General features: G+C 49.5%; 2 protein-coding genes and 4 non-coding genes across 6 annotated transcripts; 5 read left to right on the top strand and 1 right to left on the bottom strand.

The window, feature by feature from the left end:
* Positions 1 to 8823: 8823 nt before the first annotated feature.
* RPS8 (ribosomal protein S8) lies at positions 8824 to 11539 on the top strand. Its single transcript, XM_004442004.3, has 6 exons — positions 8824 to 8898; positions 9289 to 9395; positions 9866 to 9965; positions 10364 to 10539; positions 10779 to 10908; positions 11379 to 11539. The coding sequence occupies exons 1-6, from the start codon at positions 8895 to 8897 to the stop codon at positions 11486 to 11488; spliced, it is 627 nt and encodes a 208-aa protein (XP_004442061.1). The 5' UTR covers positions 8824 to 8894; the 3' UTR covers positions 11489 to 11539.
* Positions 9124 to 9203, top strand: LOC147914066 (small nucleolar RNA SNORD55/SNORD39). The gene has a single exon (XR_015555902.1). It is a non-coding gene; the product is annotated as a small nucleolar RNA SNORD55/SNORD39 (small nucleolar RNA).
* On the top strand, positions 9681 to 9784 carry LOC147914065 (small nucleolar RNA SNORD46). The gene has a single exon (XR_015555909.1). It is a non-coding gene; the product is annotated as a small nucleolar RNA SNORD46 (small nucleolar RNA).
* LOC147914064 (small nucleolar RNA SNORD38) lies at positions 10603 to 10672 on the top strand. The gene has a single exon (XR_015555904.1). It is a non-coding gene; the product is annotated as a small nucleolar RNA SNORD38 (small nucleolar RNA).
* Positions 11193 to 11261, top strand: LOC147914063 (small nucleolar RNA SNORD38). The gene has a single exon (XR_015555903.1). It is a non-coding gene; the product is annotated as a small nucleolar RNA SNORD38 (small nucleolar RNA).
* A 3542-nt stretch (positions 11540 to 15081) lies between the features above and the next one.
* BEST4 (bestrophin 4) lies at positions 15082 to 19226 on the bottom strand. The gene is made up of 9 exons (XM_004442005.3): positions 19026 to 19226; positions 18838 to 18932; positions 18010 to 18243; positions 17703 to 17857; positions 17147 to 17224; positions 16652 to 16849; positions 16449 to 16529; positions 16189 to 16343; positions 15082 to 16013 (listed from the first exon to the last, which is right to left on the bottom strand). Exons 1-9 carry the CDS (start codon positions 19175 to 19177, stop codon positions 15740 to 15742), a joined length of 1422 nt encoding a protein of 473 aa, XP_004442062.1. The 5' UTR covers positions 19178 to 19226; the 3' UTR covers positions 15082 to 15739.
* Positions 19227 to 20567: the final 1341 nt, after the last annotated feature.

Genomic DNA, 20567 nt, shown 5'->3' with positions numbered 1-20567 from the left:
TGTGAAAATTGAGCTACTAGACACACAGCAGTAAGTACAATGTTTCATATTTAATAAGTGCTAGCTATTTAAGCACATAAGGACAAAGATTTTGGTTTCATTTAATACTGTATCCACATATCCACAATGTCTAGGACATATGGTAAGCACACAATATATATTTTTGAATGAATGAATAAACTACATTCTACCACTCTCTCCAATCACACTGGCTTTTATTTCTTGAATATGCTAGGGCTATTTTTTTTAATAACAGCTTTATTGAGATATAATTCACATACTATAAAATTCACCCTTTTAAGGTGTACAATTCAGTGGCTTTTAGTATACTCATTTAATTGGGCAATCATCACTACTAATTTCAGAACATTTTCATCACCCAAAAAGAAACCCCATACCCATTAGCAGTCACCCCCCGCCCCAGTTCCCTCTTCCCCCAACCCTAGGCAACCATTAATCTATTTGTCTTTCTCTATGGATTTGCCTATTCTGTATATTTAATATAAATGGAATCATACAATATGTGGTCTTTGTGTCTGGCTTTTACTTGGCATGTTTTAATTTTTTTTTTTTCCCCCAAAGCCTCAGTAGATAGTTGTATGTCATAGCTGCACATCCTTCTAGTTGCTGTACGTGGGCCGCGGCCTCAGCATGGCCGGAGAAGCGGTGCGTCGGTGCACACCCGGGATCCGAACCCGGGCCGCCAGCAGCAGAGTGCGCGCACTTAACCGCTAAGCCACGGGGCCGGTCCCCTGATACATACTACTTTAAAACATGCCAAGTTGGGCCGTAGTATGTATCAGTACTTCATTCCTTTTTATGGCCAAATAATATCCCATTGTAGGGCTATACCATAGTCCTCCCTTATCCACAGGGAATATGTCCCAAGACCCCCTGTGGGTGCCTGAAACCACGGAAAGTACTGAACCCTACACATACTGTTTTTTCCTATACAAACATACCTGTGGTAAAGTTTAATTTATAAATTAGGTACCATAAGAGATTAGCAACAATAATAATTAAATAGAACAATTATAACAACACACTCTAATAAAAGCGTAGATCTTAGCAACCTCAGCGTATGATTTTTTTTCTTTCCTTATTAAGATCTTTCACCTTTTCACTTAAAGGAAGCACTTTATGGCTACTCTTTGGCATCTCCAAATTGCCAGCATCACTACTCTTGCTCTCTGGGGCCATTATTAAGTAAAATAAGGGTTACTTGAAAACAAGCACTGTGATACCATGACAGTCAATCTGATAACCTAGATGGCTACTAGGTGACTATTGGGCAGGTAACATATACAGCATGGATACACTGGACACAGGGATGATTCACATCCTGAGCAGGATGGTGTGAGATTTCACCATGCTACTCAGAATGGCGCACAATTTAAAACTTATGAATTGTTTATTTCTGTAATCTTCCATTGAATATTTTCAGACTGCTGTTGACTATGAGTAACTGAAACCATGGGAAGCAAAACCATGGATAAGGAGGGACTACTGTACCACCTTTTGTTTATCCATCAGTTGATGAACATTTGGTATTTTCCACTTTTTGCTATTATGAATAAATCGTGCTATGAACATTCATGTACAAGTTTTTGAGCATATGTTTTCAATTCTCAGGTATATTCAAGTCTTGCCCATTTTTAAGTTGGATTGTCTTTATTGTTGACATGTAAGCGCTCTCTACATATTCTGGATACTGGATCCTTATCAAATAGATGATTTGCAAATATTTTCCCTCATTCTCTGGGTTGTCTTCACTTTCTTGATGGCGTCCTCTGAAGCACAAAAGTTTTTTTTGTTTTGTTTTTGTTTTTTTTTTGTGTGTGTGTGTGTGGAAGATCAGCCCTGTGCTAACATCTGCTAATCCTCCTCTTTTTTTGCTGAGGAAGACTGGCCCTGGGCTAACATCCATGCCCGTCTTCCTCCACTTTATATGGGACGCCGCCACAGCATGGCTTGCCAAGTGGTGCTTCCGTGCGCGCCCGGGATCCGAACCGGCGAACCCCAGGCCGCGGCAGCAGAGCGCGCGCACTTAACTGCTTGCGCCACCGGGCCGCCCCACAAAAGTTTTTAATTTTGATGAAGTCCAACTTATCTTTTTTCTTTTGTTGCTTGTGCATTTGGTGTCATATCTAAGAATCCATTGCCAAATCCAAGGCTGTGAAGATTTATGTTTTCTTCTAAGAGTTTTATGATCTTATATTTAGGTCATTGATCCATTTTCAGTTAATTTTTGTAGATGATGTGAGGTAGCAGTCCAAATTCATTCTTTTGCACGTGAATATCAGTTTCTCCAGCACTATTTATTGAAAAGACTATTCTTTCCCCCATTGAATTGTCTTGGCACTCTTGTTGAAGTCAATTAACCATAGATGTATGGGCTTTAAATGCTATTCCATTGGTCTATGTGTCTGTCCTCATGCCAATACTACACTGTTTGGTTCCTGTAGTTTGTAATAAGTTTTGAAATCAGGAAATGTGAGTCCTCCAACTTTGTTCTTTTTCAATATTGTTTTGGCTGTTCGGGGCCCCTTGCAATTCCATATGAATTTGAGGATCAGCTTTTCCATTTCTGCAAAAAAGGCTGATGGGATTTTGATAGGGATTGCATTGAATCTGTAAATCGCTTTGGATAGTGTTGCCATCTTAACAATATTAAGTCTTCCAATCTATGAACACAAGATGTCTTTCCATTTACTTAGGTCTTCTTTAATTTCTCTCAACAATGTTTTATAGTTTTCAGTGTACAAATCTTTCACCTCCTTAAATTTATTTCCGAGGTATTTTATTCTTTTGGATGCTATTGCAAAAGGAATTATTTTTCTTAAGTTCCTTTTCAGATTGTTCATTGCTGGTGTATAGAAACACAGCTGATTTTTGTGCGTTTATCTTTGACCTTGCAACTTTGCTGAATTTGTTTATTAACTCTAATAGTTGTTTTTTTTCCCTAGACTCTGGGATTTTCTATATATAGGATCATGTCACCTGTGAATAGACAGTTTGATTTCTTCCTTTCCAATTAGGATGCCTTTTATTTCTTGCCTAATTGCCCTAGCTAGAATACCCAGTACAATTTTAAATAAAAGTGGTGAGTGTGGACATCCTTGTCTTGTTCATGATCACTAAGTATGATATTAGCTGTGGGGTTTTTGTAGATGGCCTTTATCAGTTGGAGGAAATTCACTTCTGTTTCTAGTTTATTCAGTGTTTTTAGCATGAAAGGGTGTTGGATTTTGTCAAATGCTTTTTTTCTGTTTTGAGGTGATCATGCAATTTTTCCCCTTTATTCCATTTTATATATATATATATTTTTTGGTGAGGAAGATTGGCCCTGAGCTAACAGCTGTGCCCATCTTCCTCTATTTTGTACGTGGGATGCCGCCACAGCACGGCTTGATGTTGTAGGTCCGCACCCAGGATCCAAACCAGCAAAGCCCGGGCCACCGAAGCAGAGCACACAAACTTAACCACTACGCCACCAGGCCAGCCCCCTATTATTCCATTAATAAGGTGTATTATATTAGTTGATTTTTAGATGTTAAACCAACCTTGCAAACCTGGGATAAATCCCACTTTCTCATGATATCACACATACACAGTTAAAGGCTATACGTTAGCCTTTAGTTCCTGCTTGTGCAGATCTTCAAGTTCAGCCATATCTCACTGCTATTAGGGCCTGTTTAGGTCTTTCCCGGGCATATACTCAGCCCTGCATATGATGTGGCCTTCTAGACTCCCAGTTACATGTAGGAGTTTTTCAAATCCCTCTATTCCCATTTTTCCTTCTAAGTTTTGTTTTGTTTGTCAGCCTCTTGTTAGCCCTGACTAGTGATGCCGCCTCAGGCAGCTGTGTCACCCCTGACTTTTTTTAAACAAACACCCTAGGGCTAGGACTGTTCCCAGGGTGAGCTCTGAGTAAGGTCAAATAAAGACAAGCCCTGAGAAGGGAGCTTTCGGTGAGCTGTCAGATAGGTCAAATGGTGGCAGTTCTTTGGGGATGGGCTTTTGAGGAGCTCCAGACCCATTCTTCCCCCTGCAGTTGCTGTTGGGCTGTCTTGTCCACAGCTACTACAGTTGGGAGGCTATTGGTTTTCAAAGCCACTGTGGAGCTAGGAGGGGATGGGATTAGGGCAAATTAAAAAGCAACGAAGATCACTGTTCCAAGATTCAGCTGTTTTTCTTGAATAAATGCTCCTTGGATTGTCGCAAGCCTTTAGTTAATTTCAGAGTTCTGGAAAAGTTGATTTTGACAGCTTTGGACAGTATTCTCGTGGCTTTCACAGAGAACTGGTTTTTCAAAGGTCCTTACTCCACCATTCCAGAAGTGCTTACCCGTCTCAGGGCTTTTTACACTTGCTGTTCCCTCTGCCTGGAACCATCTGCTCTTCAAAAGGCTTTTTTTCTCTCAGGTCTCAGTTTACCCCAGGTCTCTGTTACCCCGGAGAAGCCATCTCAGAGCATCCTATCTCAAGTTTGCCCCTCTGCCCCATGACAGCACACTGTTGCCTTCACAGCATTTATTGCAATCTAATTATCTTGTCTGGTCCAGGAGAGTTCATGCTTCAAATAAGTCTTTCATTGTAAAGATTCTCCAGGATCCAATACCAATTGTTCTTAATTTCTAGTGGCACTAGTCTGCAAAACTACATGACCTTAACCAGCAGCATTTTATAATGCAGGTGTCAGGCACAGAGGGTGGATTAATCCCAGGTTTAAGGATTTACAGGGTGAGGAGCTGGTGAAAGGTTAAGGTTGAGGGAAGTCAAGATGCTCATATGGGCCGGCCCCGTGGCTTGGCGGTTAAGTGCACGCGCTCCGCTGCTGGCGGCCCGGATTCGGATCCCGGGCGCGCACCACTTCTCCGGCCATGCTGGGGCCGCGTCCCACATACAGCAACTGGAAGGATGTGCAGCTATGACATACAACTATCTACTGGGGCTTTGGGGGGAAAAAATAAATAAATAAAATCTTTAAAAAAAAAAAAGATGCTCATATGTAGGCACCCCAAACATGACAGGAGTAGTATTAGAGAAACTGATAGTGAGTCAGGATATAAAATCTTCTAGGCACAAGTTAGTGAGAACCAGAAATTATAGAAACTGGAGTAAAAAGGAGTAGTGAGGGGCCAGCCTGGTGGGGTAGTAGTTAAGTTCATACACTCCGCTTTGGTGGCCCAGGGTTCACAGGTTCAGATCCCGGGCACAGACCTACGCACCACTCATCAAGCCATACTGTGGTGGCGTCCCATATACAAAATAGAGGAAGATGGGCACAGATGTTAGCTCAGGGCCAATCTTCCTCGGCAAAAAGAGGAGGATGGGCAATGGATGTTAGCTCATGGCCAGTCTTTCTCACACACACACAAAAAAAAGTAGTAGTGAGTGTTATGTTCTTATCACACAATATTCAAAGTTGGTGGGTTTCTAGGGAGGACAGAGTAAGAATGGTCTGAAATTGGCAATGAAGACCATGGGGCACACCTGTCTCCCATCTACAGAACAGGAGTGTAGTCATCCTCCACTTGAGAAGGTTGGCAAGGAAAAGTTGTCTGAGAGAATCAGATTTCTGTTAGAAGGAAAAGGAAAAGGAAACATTCAGAAGGCAAAGGAAACTTTCAGAGAAGAATTTGAAGATATAAAGGATTTTTCTGATGAATGACACAGGACATAGTGAGATTTTAGGAAATGGAGAATGGTGGGAGATTGGTTTAAAAAAAGATAATATAATAACCTATGTCAGACTTAGAATATGGGTGAGAGATATAATTTAGATGATTTTTTAAGGTGACTAATGAAAATAGGGACAAAGGCATGATACAATTAATGTTAACTGTCTCAAAGCAAATGGAGTGGTGGCCAGGCTAGGGTGTTGGAGGGGAGCAGGAGAGAGGATCTCTCCAGGGCGACATGGAATTGCGAGCCCCTATTTGACTTCTGCTAAAGCAAGAGTAGAGATCCGGAGGGCATGGTGTGGGACACGGAGAACTGTCTTACTCTGATTTCAAGACCTCCAGGGGTCCCTCTTGAATATTGCCCCCAAGAGATTCAGATGCATTTATAATTAGTCTGCTACTCAAGCACATTAAAAAAAAAAAAAAAAGATGCTCATGTGATACAGACTGGCTGACAGGTGGACCACTGGGTTAGGTGGATAGAGGAGTGAGACCATAGTGGGTGCGGGTGGGAAAAATGAGGCTCGAGCTCTTCCAAGCTTCAGACTCATCTTTCCAACTACTTGCAATACAAATAGCCACCTATATGTCCCACAGGCAATTGAAACTCATCCTAAGATCGAACTTTCTAGAAACTTGCCTCTCCTGTGTTCTCTATTAATTGGTGTCACCCCACCATTCATGTGGTTTCCCAGGAAAGAAATCTCATGTCACTCTTTTCTCATCCCCATAATCCAGTCTATCACAATATTCCATCACCTAACAAGTGCCCCTTCAATCCATCTTCTCCTTTTTATGCAGAATGCAACTGCCTTTTCCTTTTCTTGTGCCAAAAGGCTGGAAGATGGAGAGATGAATGAGATATCTGCACTACTCTAAGACCTCTCAGTCTACTGGGAAAACCCACTGAATACAATATGGCAAGTAGAACAACTGGCTCAAACATTTGAGTGCCATTCAAATATTAAGTGCTTACTAAATGCCAGGCATTATTCTAGGTGTTGTAAATATAGTAGTAAACAACACAAAGTTTCTACTTTCATGTTTATATTTTAGTGGGGAAGACAGATAATAAGCATGTAAAAAACATTAGTATTAAGGTAAAGGTCAGACAGTGTTGCTACTTTAGAAAGGAGACTAAGCTTTTTTTTTTTCATTTAAAACCATAAAAACATTCTTAGCTCATGAGCCAGTCAGTGTACGGTAGTGTGCCAACCCCTGGCATACAGAAATACAAGAATATGGTCGAGATCATAGGAGAAGAGCATTTTCTGTCAGAGCATGAAGGCCTGAGGCAGGAACAAAAGGTCAGAGTGCCTGGAGTTGAGTGAGGGGGACAGTAGCAGATAAGCAGTCAAATTAGTAAGTCAAAGAGATCAGCAGAAGCCAGACATTCCTCAGTCTTCCAGGCCACTGTAAGGAATTGAGATTTTACTCTGAATGTGCCAGTAGAAAGTTGAAGATAAAGGAGAAAGAATGGATAATGTTGAAAGAATCTCTGCCAAGGGACAGGATAGAATCTGGAGCCAAGTGTAAAAGGGCTTGTATATTAGGCAGTTTACTCGTTTAAAAAATGGCCCTTCTGCTCCGCTTCCTCTCCAGCCACCAGCCCAATTCTCTCCTCCCCTTTAAAGTCATACTTCTCAAAAGAATTGTCTACATATACTCTTTTTTTTTAACTTCCCATTCTGTTTCAAGTTTTTGCAAAAAACTAATCAAGTTTTTGCCCACTCCCCTGCACAGATACTGCCCTTGCCAATGTCACCAAGGATTTTCAGGTTACTAAATCCAATAACTACTTTTTAGTCTTCATTTTCACTAGCCTTCATAGTAGCATTAGACCATAATACCATCCTGTGCTGGCTCTCCTTGTGCCACTCTAATCGCTCCTTCTGTCAACTTTGCTAGCTTCTTTTCTTTACCTGGTGTTAAACGTTGACATTCCTCAACTCTTGGATCTCAACCATATTCTTTTTTTTTTGCAAAGATCAGCCTTGAGCTGACATCCATGCCAATCCTCCTCTTTTTGCTGAGGAAGACTGGCCCTGGGCTACCATCCGTGCCCATCTTCCTCCACTTTATATGGGACGCTGCCATAGCATGGCCTGACAAGCAGTGCGTTGGTGCGCACCGGGACCCGAACCCGGGGTCGCCAGCAGCAGAGCGCGCGCACTTAACCGCTACGCCACGGGGCCGGCCCCCTCGACCATATTCTTGTATTTCTTTATGCCAGAGGCTGGCACACTACTGTACACTGACTGGATCGTGAGCTAAGACTGTTTTTAAATGTTTGAAAAAAATTCAAAAGCATAATCTTTCATGACAGGTGAATCCAATACCCATAACGTTTTATTGGAACACAGCCACACCCATTCGTTTACTATTATCTATGGCTGCTCTCACACTACAACAGCAAAGTTGAGTAGTTGTGACACAGACCCTATAGCCCACAAAGCCTAAACTATTTACATGCTTACACTTTACATGAAAAGTTTGCTTACTGCTTTCTCCCTAGGTTCCATTCATTCTGGTGACTCTAATTACCATTTGTATACCAACGATTCCCAAAGTAACATCTCTGTCCAGGTCTCTTCTATAAAGATGACCAGACATGAACATCCAGCTGCCCGTCATTCCCACTTACGAGTCACCAAGACCTAAAAATGAACATGTTGAGGACAGCTCCTACCTTAGCCTACCCCACCTCAGTAAATGGCACCAATATTCATCCAATTGATCAAGTGAGGAATTAGGAATCTTTGACACACCTCCCTCTCCCTAACCTCCCACGTCCAGTCTATCACCAAACCCTTCAAAACAAAACCCAAGTCCACCACTTGTTTCCATCTCTTCTGCCTTCCACCTTTCTCCAACGCACCCACACCCGCATCTCTCATCCTGGACTACAGCAATAGCTTCTAAAACAAGCCTTTTCAAAACGTAAACAAAGTTAGGCTACTCCCTTTCGGTTGTGCCCTAGGGCTCTCAACCTCTCGAACGCTGTCACAGCCGCTGACCCCGCGGGACTCGCCCTCCCAGCCTCTCCCCAGGACGTCAGAGCTCAGACGGCCCTTCCACCTCCGAAGGCCCCGGCGCGGTCGCAGAAACGTAAGTAACGCGCCCGGAAAAGACGTAAAGGGGGCGGGACAGCGTTTTACAAATCGGACCGTGACGCTCTGCGTTTTCTCTTTGCAGCCAGCGCCGAGCGATGGGTGAGTTGTGCTGTGCGTCGGGGTAGTGAGGCGAGCTCAATCCGGCGCCATCCTGCCTCGCAGCCAAGCTAGGACTGCGGGCGCCCCTACCCCCGGCTACCTGCAGCCCTGAGGCGGGTGGTGCTCGGGTTTTGGCCGCCGAGGCCCGCTCCGGAGGCTGCCAGGGCTCAGGCGGCCCGCGGCACCAACATGGCTGCCGCGGGAAAGGGTCCGGGCTGGGCCGCACATGAGTGATGACACCTTGGTGACGCTGTGGACTGCCGAGTGCGCAGTGGGGACGCCAACCTTGGAGAGCTGAGCGTGCGGCCCACCCGGCGCGGGGGTCGGGGGCTGGCGAGGCGACCGCCCCGGGTCCAAGGGCTCAAAGCTTCCGCCCGCTCCCACATTCAGGCATCTCTCGGGACAACTGGCACAAGCGCCGCAAGACCGGGGGCAAGAGAAAGCCCTACCACAAGAAGCGGAAGTATGAGCTGGGCCGCCCCGCCGCCAACACGAAGGTGCGTGTGGGGGCTCCCCACCCGGCTCGCTTCCCCCTGCTCGCCGTGGGGCGGCCTCCGCGTGTGGCCGCTGCCTCTTTGCGGGGCTCGGGGCCTTGTTTTAGGGCCTGGGTGGTCTCACCTTTACGGGTTGGGTAACTCCTAAACAGACCGCACGGAGACGCGCTGTGTCCTCCCTGGGCCTTGAGGGGCGCCTGGAGGAGTGGGCTCCTCACACAGTACTCAGAAGCCCCTCGCATGGAGACAATTCTCGGTGTCTGGAGTCAGGTTTTCCCTCTTGGAGGTAACTAGAGTGATGAAAAAGTATCCTTAGGCGTGGTTGTGGCCGTCTTGGTCACCTGTGTGCCACTTGCCAGTGCTAGGACTCGTCATAGTTACACTGACTGTTGCCTCCGGCCCGCGCAGGTTCCTTTCGCTCCCTTGTCCCGCTCTCCTGGATAACCGAGCTCCCGTCTCCTTGTGTTTTCCAGATTGGCCCCCGCCGCATACACACAGTCCGTGTGCGGGGAGGCAACAAGAAGTACCGCGCCTTAAGGCTGGACGTGGGGAACTTCTCCTGGGGCTCCGAGTGTGAGTGAGGCCCTGCAGGAGTGGGTGGGAGCTCAGCACCTAAACCTTTCTAAGCTTCAGTAAGTGCCTTTAGCAGGAAGTCCATGGCCTCCACCAAGATACTGAAGTTGCTCCTTGTTGCAAGACCTTGAGTGTTGTGGTAGCTGGAGGGAGTTCTCTCCATCCTGTCCTGTCTCTTAAGTCCTGTAGCCTCAGGGATTGGGCGTGAATCTAGAGAGTGGGTATGGTTGCCAGCCACCTCTGGAAAGATGGGTTTGTGGAAGATGAGCTGATGCCCCACAGCTGGGTAAAGGCTTAGAGTTCCCTGGCCCTTAGACCCTACTAGGGTGGGCCGGGGGAGCAAGGCCAGTTGGCCTCTGGTTTACATGACTTAACTTCTGAATTTCTCCTGTAAACAGGTTGTACGCGCAAAACTAGGATTATTGATGTTGTCTACAACGCATCCAACAACGAACTGGTCCGCACTAAGACCCTGGTGAAGAACTGCATCGTGCTCGTTGACAGCACACCGTACCGACAGTGGTACGAGTCCCACTACGCACTGCCCCTGGGCCGCAAGAAGGGGGCCAAGCTGGTGTGTGTTTAGGGAGCCAACTTCCCTATAGGGGGTGGGAAGAAGCCAACCTGATTCCAGCCTTCTTGTGATGAAAACTCTGTCCAGTTCTGCTACTGAAGGGAGAGAGATGAAAGCCTTTAGTGCTGAGGAAGGCGGCAGGGGTTGGGATGCACAGGGTTCGAGGCTATGGTGACATTCTGTCCCTGGCCTAGGGTTTGGGGAGCCCTGGCTAACCCATCTGTATCTCCTTTATTCAGACTCCTGAGGAGGAAGAAATTTTAAACAAAAAACGATCAAAGAAGATTCAGAAGAAATATGATGAAAGAAAGAAGAATGCTAAAATCAGCAGTCTTCTGGAGGAACAGTTCCAGCAGGGCAAGCTTCTTGGTGAGATGGCTGTTGCATTGGGGGAGCGGGGGTAATGAGGTAAAGAGTGCCCTCTGCGTTTTACCCGTGCCTCAGTTCTTCTGACTGCCAGCCATGTGGTCTAGACTGTTCACCAGGAGAGTTTAATGATAGTAGCATACTGGCACAAATCAGAACATTTGGTCATCCCATTAGTGTTAAACTGAAATGGGAAATGGTGGGCAGGAGTCCGGAGGCCTGAAGTTGGCCTCTGCCTCTGAGTTTCAAGAGTATTTTGAGAAGTCCGTGTCCAGGCTGAGGGCCTGTCTCAGTGATGAAAACTTTGTCCAGTTCTGCTACTGACTTTAAGTGATGATAAAGTATATCTGAGGAGACAGTAGGCTTCATGCCTGTCCCCAGGATACCTGAACCAGCATGGACTTATAAGGGGATACATAGGTTTGGGTAGCTCCACTTTGTCATTTTGCTCAAGACCGCATACTCTCTTGCAGCATGCATCGCCTCAAGACCAGGCCAGTGTGGCCGAGCAGATGGCTATGTGCTAGAGGGCAAGGAGCTGGAGTTCTATTTGAGAAAAATCAAGGCCCGGAAAGGCAAATAAGTCCTCCTTCCTCCTGTCTTAGCTCATGTAATAAAGGGGTTTATCGTTCTCTGTCCTGTGTTCATGTTGTCTGAACAGTCGCTCACGTGGCACACTGGAGTGCCCCAACTCCCTCTCCCTGAAGGCCAGGCCTGTTACGTGGACTGTGCCTTTCTGCAGTAGGGGGAAGCTTTCTCACCCTAAAAGCTGGTTTTAGTAGGAACGGGGATGTGGTATGCAGGCCGAGCAGAGATTGTACAAGGAAGGTATCCCAGAACTGGGGCCCCCAACAATATTGGGGTGTTGGCTGGACGATGATGGGAACCTGAAGCCATGCTGCCTCTGTAAGGTTGGCTCTTTTAGAGATCCTGTACCTCTATGCAGACCTTGGTTTTAAGGGCTTAGTTCTGGGGCCGGCCTGGTGGCACAGGTGGTTAAGTGTGTGTGCTCTGCTGCAGCAGCCCGGGGTTCGACGGTTCGGATCCCGGGCACACACCAACACACTGCTTGGCAAGCTATGGTGTGGCAGCATCCCATATAAAGTGGAGGAAGATGGGCATGGATGTTAGCCCAAGGGCAGTCTTCCTCAGCAAAAAAAAAAAAAAAAAAAGGAGGATTGGCAGATGTTAGCATAGAGCTGATCTCACAAAAAAAAAAAAAAAATTAAGGGCTTAGTTCTGTTTTCAGCCTGGGTTCATGGATGGTCTACAACCTTGGAATTGTGTTCCCAATTTTTCTGCATTGTTGAGAGCAGGTTATACATGTTTACCTATGTGTATCTTGTCAGCTTTTGGATGTCTTTCTGAAGTTAGTTTTCCTGAACCCTAATCCCTTCACCTCTCATTATTCACAGGTATGTAATATTACCAGTGATTTCTGCATTGCTAAATCTCTTAAGGGTCAGCTCTGTCTTCAGCTTGGCTACATTGTTGTCTATCATCAGCATTTAAATGTGGTTTATGCTCCATCTTTCTAACTTTAGCCCAGACCTACTTGACACCCGCACTTGGATATCATAATCGGACTCTGAAAGCTCAACATGTTCAAAACTGATCACATTCTTAAGCTTTCCCTTTTCAAATAGTTTCTCAACTATTTGATCACAGCAAATAGTTGTCTTCATGCAACTGCTTAAATCAAAATCTTGGGTCATTCTGACCCTTATTCTTCTACTCCCACATCTAATGTCGTCACCAGATCTTGTTGGTTTAACCTTTAACACCACCTCTGCCATTCCGGTCACTTTTTTGCATCCTATTTGCTCTCAATGCTGCGTCTGTTGCCCCCACTGCAATCCCAGCAATCAGTGATCATTTTAAAAGATCAGATTTTTGACACAACAGCTTCCCATCCCAAAATCCTTACCAAATGGTATGGAACTCAGCATGACCTGGTCCCTTGTTATATAGTGACTACCCTCCTGGCCTTACTGAACATATGCTCACTTGCTATTCTCTTTGTTGGGTACGCTTTCTTTCAAATACCTACATAGCTTACTCCCTCCAGGTCTTGGCTCTGTCCGTGAGTTCTTCCCTGATCACAGAATTTTAAATTGCAATCCTCTCCATGGTGTATCCTTTGCCCCTGTTATTTCTCCTTCGCATAAATTTTGCTCATTTTATTTGCTTGTTTTTCTCGCCGCCTCAGTGAGAACATTATTCCAAGGGAACAGGGCTATTTGTTTCCTGCCGTGCCTCCAGTACGTGGAAAAGTGCATGGCAATATACCAGGGACTCAAATATGTGCTAAATTAATGAGTTCAAAAGAAGTCGTCTTGGGGCCAGCCTGGTGATGTGATGGTTACGTTCACGCACTCTGCTTTGGCGGCCAGGGGTTCGAATCCTGGACGTGGACTGATGCACTGCTCATCAAGCCATGCCATGCCATGGATGCGTCCCACATACAAAGTAAAGGAAGATTGGCAACAGATGTTAGCTCAGAAGCAATCTTCCTCTTTTTGCAGATGTTAGCTCAGGGCCAATCTTCCTCACCAAAAAAAACCTTAAGATTTTATTCAATTTAAAGTTGATGGAGGGCCGGCCCTGTGGCTTGGTGGTTAAGTGCGCGCGCTGCGATGCTGGCGGCCCGGGTTCGGATCCCGGGTGCGCATCGAGGCACCACTTCTCCGTTCATCCTGAGGCCGAGTCCCACATACAGCAACTAGAAGGATGTGCAGCTACGACAAACAACTATCCACTGGAGCTTTGGGGGGGAAAAAAAAATAAATAAATAAAATAATAAAGTTGATGGAGAAGTACAAGTACTTAAGAGCCAAAGAAGTGCAAAATCCAATTGGTTCATCAACTTGGCTAAATTGCAGGCTTCTGTGAATAGACAGTTGGAAATTAACCCCCTTTTTGAGTACAAAAACTTAAAGACAAAAATCGATCAACCCAACCCTCTAAAGCCTTACTGTTGGCTCTGTGGAGACTTGGCCCTGCCTTCCACCCAGTGATGGTCTTCATGCACCACCTTCATATTAGCTAGTTTACTGAGAGCTGTGTGTCAGGCTTAGCAAAGCAACACCCAGCACTTTGCCCTTGTTTTTTGTGTGTGTGTGTGTGTGAGGGAGATCAGCCCTGAGCTAACATCTGTGCCAGTCCTCTTTTTGCTGAGGAAGACTGGCTCTGAGCTAACATCTATTTCCAATCGTCCTTTTTTTGTTTTCTTCCCCAAAGCCCCAGTAGATAGTTGTATGTCATAGTTGCACATCCTTCTAGTTGCTGTATGTGGGACGCGGCCTCAGCATGGCTGGAGAAGCGGCCCATTGGTGCACGCCAGGGATCCGAACCCGGGCTGCCAGTAGCAGAGCGTGTGCACTTAACTGCTAAGCCACTGGGCCGGCCCTGCTCTTGTTTTCTAATTTGAGCTCTACACAACATTGATCTTCCCTCTCCCTCCTTCACTTCTACCTCTATAGAATAGGACTAGTGAGTTCTTTTCTCTAAAGAGTCTTGACCATCTGTACTGCCCTCACAGATGACCATTCTCTGCACTCTGGAGTGAGGCTAACCTTGTAAACCCAGCAAAAACCCTCAAATACCTTCTGAGTGAATGGCTGTCATTGGGTGCTGTTGTCTCCACATGACAGATTTGGCGACTGAGGCTTAGAAATGTTCAGTATTCCATGGTCACCCAGCAGGAAAGTAGCAAAGCCAGCATTGTAATCCAGTCAGTCAACAATGCCAAAAGCTGCACTCTCTGCCTCTGCCTACAACACACTCGTGCCTCCCCTGTTCTGGCATTTGTCATCCTTTGGCCTTAACATTCACCACTTTTCTTTAGTGGAGACTGCACTTAGAAGGCAGGAATCTTCGAAGGGCTCAGTTTAGCGACAGCTCCAATCTAGTGCTCTGTGGGGCTCTTCGACAAGCCCTTCTCACCATCACCCGAAGGCTCCCAGCGCTACAGTCCCACCATGGAGATCCACCACAGCTTTCATCCCTTAAATTGTCCTTTCTCCCCATCTGATGGGTGGGAGCGGGGAAGGGACAGGCACTCTATCCAAATGCTGAAGGTCTAGGCTGGGCGGTGTGTGACTGCTTTTGCATCTGAGATTAATCAGCATCCAGGGCAGATTCCCAAACCCTTTATCCCAGCACACAGCATGCCAATTCAGTTTTAAACAAGTGTAATTGCACAAGTAATACATTCTCATTGTAAACAAAAAATTGAACATTACAGATAAAATCCCCCAGCTCACACACTTTGACCCCTCTTCAGAGTAAGGTTATCAGGATAAGGTATCTCCCACACATCTTTTTATGTATGACTCCAATTGTGATTCTTGGACCAGCAGTAGCAGCATCACCTGAGAACTTAGAAACGCGAATTCTTGAGCTCCATCTCAGAATGAATCAAACGCTGGGAGTGGTACTCAGAACTGTTTGACAAGCCCTTCAGTGACGCTGATGCTCCCTCAAGTTTGAGAACTGGCCTAGCCCGCCCCCTCATTGCCGAGGAAACGGACAGTGCTCCCGGGCTCCCGTCCTGTATGCCTCGCCCCATGTATCTTTCTAGCTTCACCTCCCCCAAGCAATCCATCCTACCTTCACCCGCCAAGGTGGGCACATTCCCAGCCCTGGCTCAGGCTCTTCCCGCCATCTTCCTCTTTCAAAGTCTGTCCCTAAATGCTCCGGCTCAGGGCACACAGGAAGTGCTGCTCTAGTAGAGCCGGAGGGCACGACCCGGCCCGGCCAGTGGGCATGGGAGGGAGCGGCGGGGGCGGGCCTGGGGGAAGCCAGCAGGAGGGGCAGGCCCGGCCGCCGCCGCTCAGGGCTCCCCGGCCTCATCCCCTGACTCCGCCGCCTCCTCCTCGATGCGGTCCGCGGCCTCAGGGTCGCCGGCCTCCTCCGCCCGGAAGCGCAGCAGGTGAGGAGTCCGCGGAGGTCCTCGTGCGCGGCCGAAGTTGCGGAGGCTGATGGCGGGGGAGGGCGCTCCTACTCCCAGGAAGCGGCCCAGCAGCGGGGTCTGCGCGGGGGGCGCCGGCCGGGCCAACCCAGGCGACGCTTCCACCTGCAGGCTCTGCTCGGGGTCGTCGCTCACGCTGCGGGCGGGAGGGCGGGATGAGCGAGCCTCGGCGCCGCGCCGGGCCGGCGGCCTGGCTCTCCGGCGGGGGCGGGGGCGGGAGGGACCGAGTCATTGGCTCTCCGGAGCGGGGGCGGGGTCCTGGGGCCCGCGAGCCAGGTCAAGTCCTGCCGCCGCCAGCGCGGACCACTCACCGCAAGTTGAAAGTGGAGCCCAGGAAGGAAGGCCGCAGCGACTCGGCCACCGTGGCCACAGTGTACGGCGGCAGTGCCAAGCCTTCGTCCCAGTACGGGTCCTTCTCAGCCGGAGGCAGGTTCTGGTACATGTCGTCCACGGATAGCAGGGACACCTGGGGCGGGCAGCAGGTCACAAGGATCCTCCCCTCCTCTCCATACGGGGCTGAGAGCTGGCAGGGAGGGAGAGCCCAAGGAGCTGTCCCCAGACCTCTGCTCACCTGCAAGTTGCGGTCTATAAGCTGGTTGGTTTCAAAGTCGTCATCATCCTCACCGAAGGGGTTGATGATCTGTTCAGCCACCTGCAAGTTGTAAGACAGTTTTCTGGGCTCAGAGCCCCATTCTCTGTCCCCAGATTTGGAATGGGCCCTGAGCCCATGTCTCTACAGAGAAACAGGCTGGCATGACCACCTGAAGTGCCCACCTTGAGCCAGCCAGCGTAGAAGAAGAACTGCAGCAGAGTGGTGAGAGGCACATACATGTCCAGGTCCCCCAGCACTGGCCCTGGCTCCTTGCCTGGCTCCAGAGGCTCCTGAGGTTTGGCAGCCCCTACCTCTGGCTCCACGAACTGGCGGCCAACGAGGGAGAGGGCAAAGAAGGAGTATACTGCTATGGTCACCACCTGGAGAAGGGGAAGCCGGGCTGAGTGGGACAGGGAAAAATGCTGTCCCTGCCCCTGAGGGCCAGTGGGGGAGTCTGACAAGTAATAAAAACATGCAGCAAGGTGTGGCAGCACCAGAGGGGACAGGGTCATCTCGGTGGGAGTCCAGGGAGGCTTTGAGGATGAGCCCTTAGCTGTTCAGTGTCTCCCTGAACTGAACTGCCCCAGGGCAGGTCTCCTCTCTAATTCTTCTCAGTGTCTCACACACAGCACAGAACAGACAGTAGGACTGGGACTGGGGAGGTGAGAAGCAGTTACTTGGGTGTAGACGAGGGGGATGCTAATCCAGTCATAGTGGAACAGCATGCTGCACTTGGCCCGGTACTTGTTCAGCTCCTGGTGGAACGGCAGGAAGAGGAAGTCAGTGGAGGTGAGGAAGGAAGAACGGGAAGAGAACAGCAGAGCCCGGCACAAACTAGGCCTGGGCCAGGTGTGGAGGCTCATTCTGCTCTCAGTGGTGTTATCAGGCTGGAGGGCCTATGACGGGAAGCAGTTTAGCAAAGTAATCGCAAGCACAGACCCTGCAGCCAGAATGTCTGAGTATGAATACCAGCTCCACTAACTAGCTGAGTGACTGGGGCAAGTCTCTTTTCCACTCTCTGTAGCAGTTTCCTCATGGTGAGAGAGGGAAGATAATAACAGTACCTATCTCAAGGGTTGTTGTGGGGGTTCAATGAGTTAACATAGGTACGATGCTTCCAACATTGTGCGGTACATACTTGGCACCATGTAAGTGTTGGGTACTAAAATTATTATTCCAGTTTGCAAAGCTAGGGGTAGGAGGGCAGATGGGCCTGGTCTTAGGCGGACTCACTTCCAGGAGCAGGCAGAGAGCAATGTCGTCGTGGATTCGCCCATCCCTCCGGGCCTGGGCCGCCAGGTTGGTGAACCAGACGCAGGGGACCCAGTACTTGTTGAAGTCGGATTTCAGGCTCTCAAATTTTTTCCTCTCTTCCTGGGACATGAAACCTGCAGGAAAAGTGGGTGGGGCGAAGACTCATCCTCTGCCGGCAGGACCCGCCGCCGCGGGGCCCTGGGGCGCCCCCTGGGGTCAGATCTCCCCTCCCCGGAAGCTCGCGGGTCAGTTCCCGCCCGGGCCGCCCGGGGCTCCTCCAGCGCACCTGCGTCCACCACGTGCTCCATGGTGGGGAAGCGCTTGAGCACGCGGGTGCTGACCGAGCGCAGCACCAGCACCGACGCCAGGTTGGCGTAGCGGATAAGGGTGCGGCGCAGCAGGCGGCCGCGCTGGTCCACACCGTGCACGCTGGCCGAGATGACGCACATCAGCTGGTCTGGCAGCGGGATACTCGTGTACTGGGCCCACCAGCGGTTCACGACCAAAGTCACGTAGAAACCTGGTGGCCGCCATGGGTAGGGGGGATGGGAAGGGAAGATGGAGGGCCTGGGAGTCAGCGTGCCCTGCCCCCTAGCCAGAGTGCCTGGTCCAGGAGAGGGTGAACCAAGGTAGGGGGAAGGACACATTGGGCTCCAGAGCCAGGCCTCGCTGTCAAGGGGACAACCTCTTCCTCTGGTCCCGCCCTGTTGTGCTAGACCCGGTGGGAAGGAAGGAGGAGTGCATACTTCCTCGGGCAGAGGAAAAGTGGTGGTTCAAGGCCAGGTAGTGGTTAACTTTGAGCCCTGCTTCCCATGAGGGAGGGTGTGTGTGTGTGTCACCTCTCTCCAGCTTCACTCCGGTACCTAGAGCAGGGTTGTGAGGCTAGCAGGTGTCTTGTGCCTTGTTGGGAGTGAGGGTCTAGCAAGTGACAAGCAAGGCCTAGCTCTCTGCAAATCCTGGACCAGCACGCAGCTCCCGTGCCTGCTGAGCCCGCTCTAGTTGAACTCCACGCTGTGCCGATGGGGTAATTCTGACCCTCAAAGCTATCAACCCGACAGCAAAGGTCAGGGAAGATGGTGAGAAGGATACCAGGGAGAACTGGAGGGAGCCTCACCCAGTACGAAGGACAAGGGGATGAGGTCCGCAGAGCGGTTGCAGTATCGGGCCACCTGAGCGTACACGTGCCTCTGCTCCTGGGTCAACAGCAGCCTGGGGAAGGTGAGGTGTAGGCCTGCGTTACAGGGAGGTGGGCAGCCTGGTCCCCCGCAGGCCAGCCTTGAGCCCCCACCCGCACCCTCGCACCGGTAGGTGATGCTGAGCAGGGCATACAGGGCGATGAAGAGGAGGAACTCCTTGTAGAGGAGCTTGTAGATGCTTCCCCTCCAACGGAGAAGCAAGCCAGAGAAGCCTCCGAAGCGAGCCTCCGCCACTTTGAGGGTGTATGAAACCGTCATGGTGCTGGGAGCCTGGGGCAGGAGGTCACAAGAGCTGCCCCCAGAGCCGTCCCTCTCCCCCAGCAAGCCTTCTTAGTTTGCCTTCTCATCACCAAGCTTAGTTCCCCAGGCAACCTCCCTTCAACTCTTGTCACACGCACCCCCGCCCCAGCCTTCACCCTGCGTCAGTAGACAAGGGGGGAGGAAGCTGCAGAGCAGACAAAGTACACCCCCGTCCTCTCCAGAACACAGTGGTAGATGGGTCAAGCCAGAATGGCGTGGGGCAAGGGGGAGCTGAGATGTACGCCCTCTCATGCTTGAGGCTTCCCCAAGCTCCTCTTCCACTTGCAGGGCGAGGAGTAACCAGATCCTGAGCTGCTGAGGAACAGGAGACCCAACTCTGGCCCAGACGCCCCTGTCCCTTGGTGCCTTGCTCTCGAAGCTGATAGCTGGCCTCCCAAGACCCAGGGCACTCTCACCCCCACCCCACACCTGCCTACCTGCTCTGGGCAGCAGCCTGCGTTGAGGAAGGAAAACTGGGCTCACCTTCACCCCACACACACTTAAGTACGTCCTGGGCCCATAAAGTTTCACTGGACTGAGGTTATCATTGATGGATTGAGGCTGTCACCCAGCTTCCCCTGGTCCTGGGAACTGGATGTGTCTCCTTAACCCTGCAGGGCTGGGCTGGCCTTTGAGTGATAGAATTGCCATCTGCACTGACCCCATAGCTCAGACAGGTGACACCATGTCCTTGAAGCCAGAATAACAGGCATTACTGTCCCATGCTCCAGGTGAGAAGACAGATGCATGATAAATTGTTATAATCAAACAGCTGCTGATCCCAGAGCACTGACTAAGTGACAGGCACTGTGCCAAAGGCTCCACCATATCCTCGTGGTATCCTGGAATCCTCCTCACAGCCCCACGAGGTAGGAATCATCCCCATTTCACAGCTGATGCTCCAAGAGGTAAATGACTTGCCCAAGGTCATACAGCTAGAATGTGTTGGAGGCAGGATTCAAGGCTGAAGCTGATGGACTTCAAAGGCTGGAAGTGGCCCAATTGGGCCTAAACAAAGGCTTGAGCCATGGGACCAGAGTCCTGTGCACTGGCCACACTGGCAGGCTTCTAGTCCAAGCTCTGGGGGGCCTGGCCCTTCCACATCCCCATCCCACAGGGCTGATGAGGCCCCAGATCTGAGACTCAGGCCTGGGGATGCAGACCCCCATCAGCCCTGTGTCTTACATCCTGACTCCTAGCGGCGCCCAGGATCTTGAGTGGCCTCAATTTCTTCATCAGTCAAACAGAGGAAATAATACCTGAAGCACCAGCTTGATTACCCGCCCAGTACTGACCTGCTGGGGTCAGGAGATCCAGTGCTAGCCCAGACCCACCACTATCCCAGTCT

This window comes from Ceratotherium simum, chromosome 22 (assembly GCF_057802395.1).
Source record: "Ceratotherium simum simum isolate JZ-2026a chromosome 22, ASM5780239v1, whole genome shotgun sequence".
Lineage (NCBI taxonomy): Eukaryota > Metazoa > Chordata > Mammalia > Perissodactyla > Rhinocerotidae > Ceratotherium > Ceratotherium simum.
The sequence above is the reverse complement of the archived record's forward strand: the minus strand, read 5'-3'. Positions and strand labels throughout refer to the sequence as shown.

Excerpts from the sequence above, each read along its gene's own strand:
- RPS8 (XM_004442004.3), top strand. Across the intron at positions 9,396-9,865 it reads GCCCCGCCGCCAACACGAAG|ATTGGCCCCCGCCGCATACA; the intron begins GTGCGTGTGGGG and ends TGTGTTTTCCAG. Across the intron at positions 10,909-11,378 it reads CCAGCAGGGCAAGCTTCTTG|CATGCATCGCCTCAAGACCA; the intron begins GTGAGATGGCTG and ends ACTCTCTTGCAG.
- BEST4 (XM_004442005.3), bottom strand. The coding sequence starts at position 19,177 with ATGACGGTTTCATACACCCTCAAAGTGGCGGAGGCTCGCTTCGGAGGC. Across the intron at positions 16,530-16,651 it reads TCTACGCTGGCTGGCTCAAG|GTGGCTGAACAGATCATCAA; the intron begins GTGGGCACTTCA and ends TACAACTTGCAG. Across the intron at positions 16,014-16,188 it reads GGCTCCACTTTCAACTTGCG|CGTGAGCGACGACCCCGAGC; the intron begins GTGAGTGGTCCG and ends TCCCGCCCGCAG.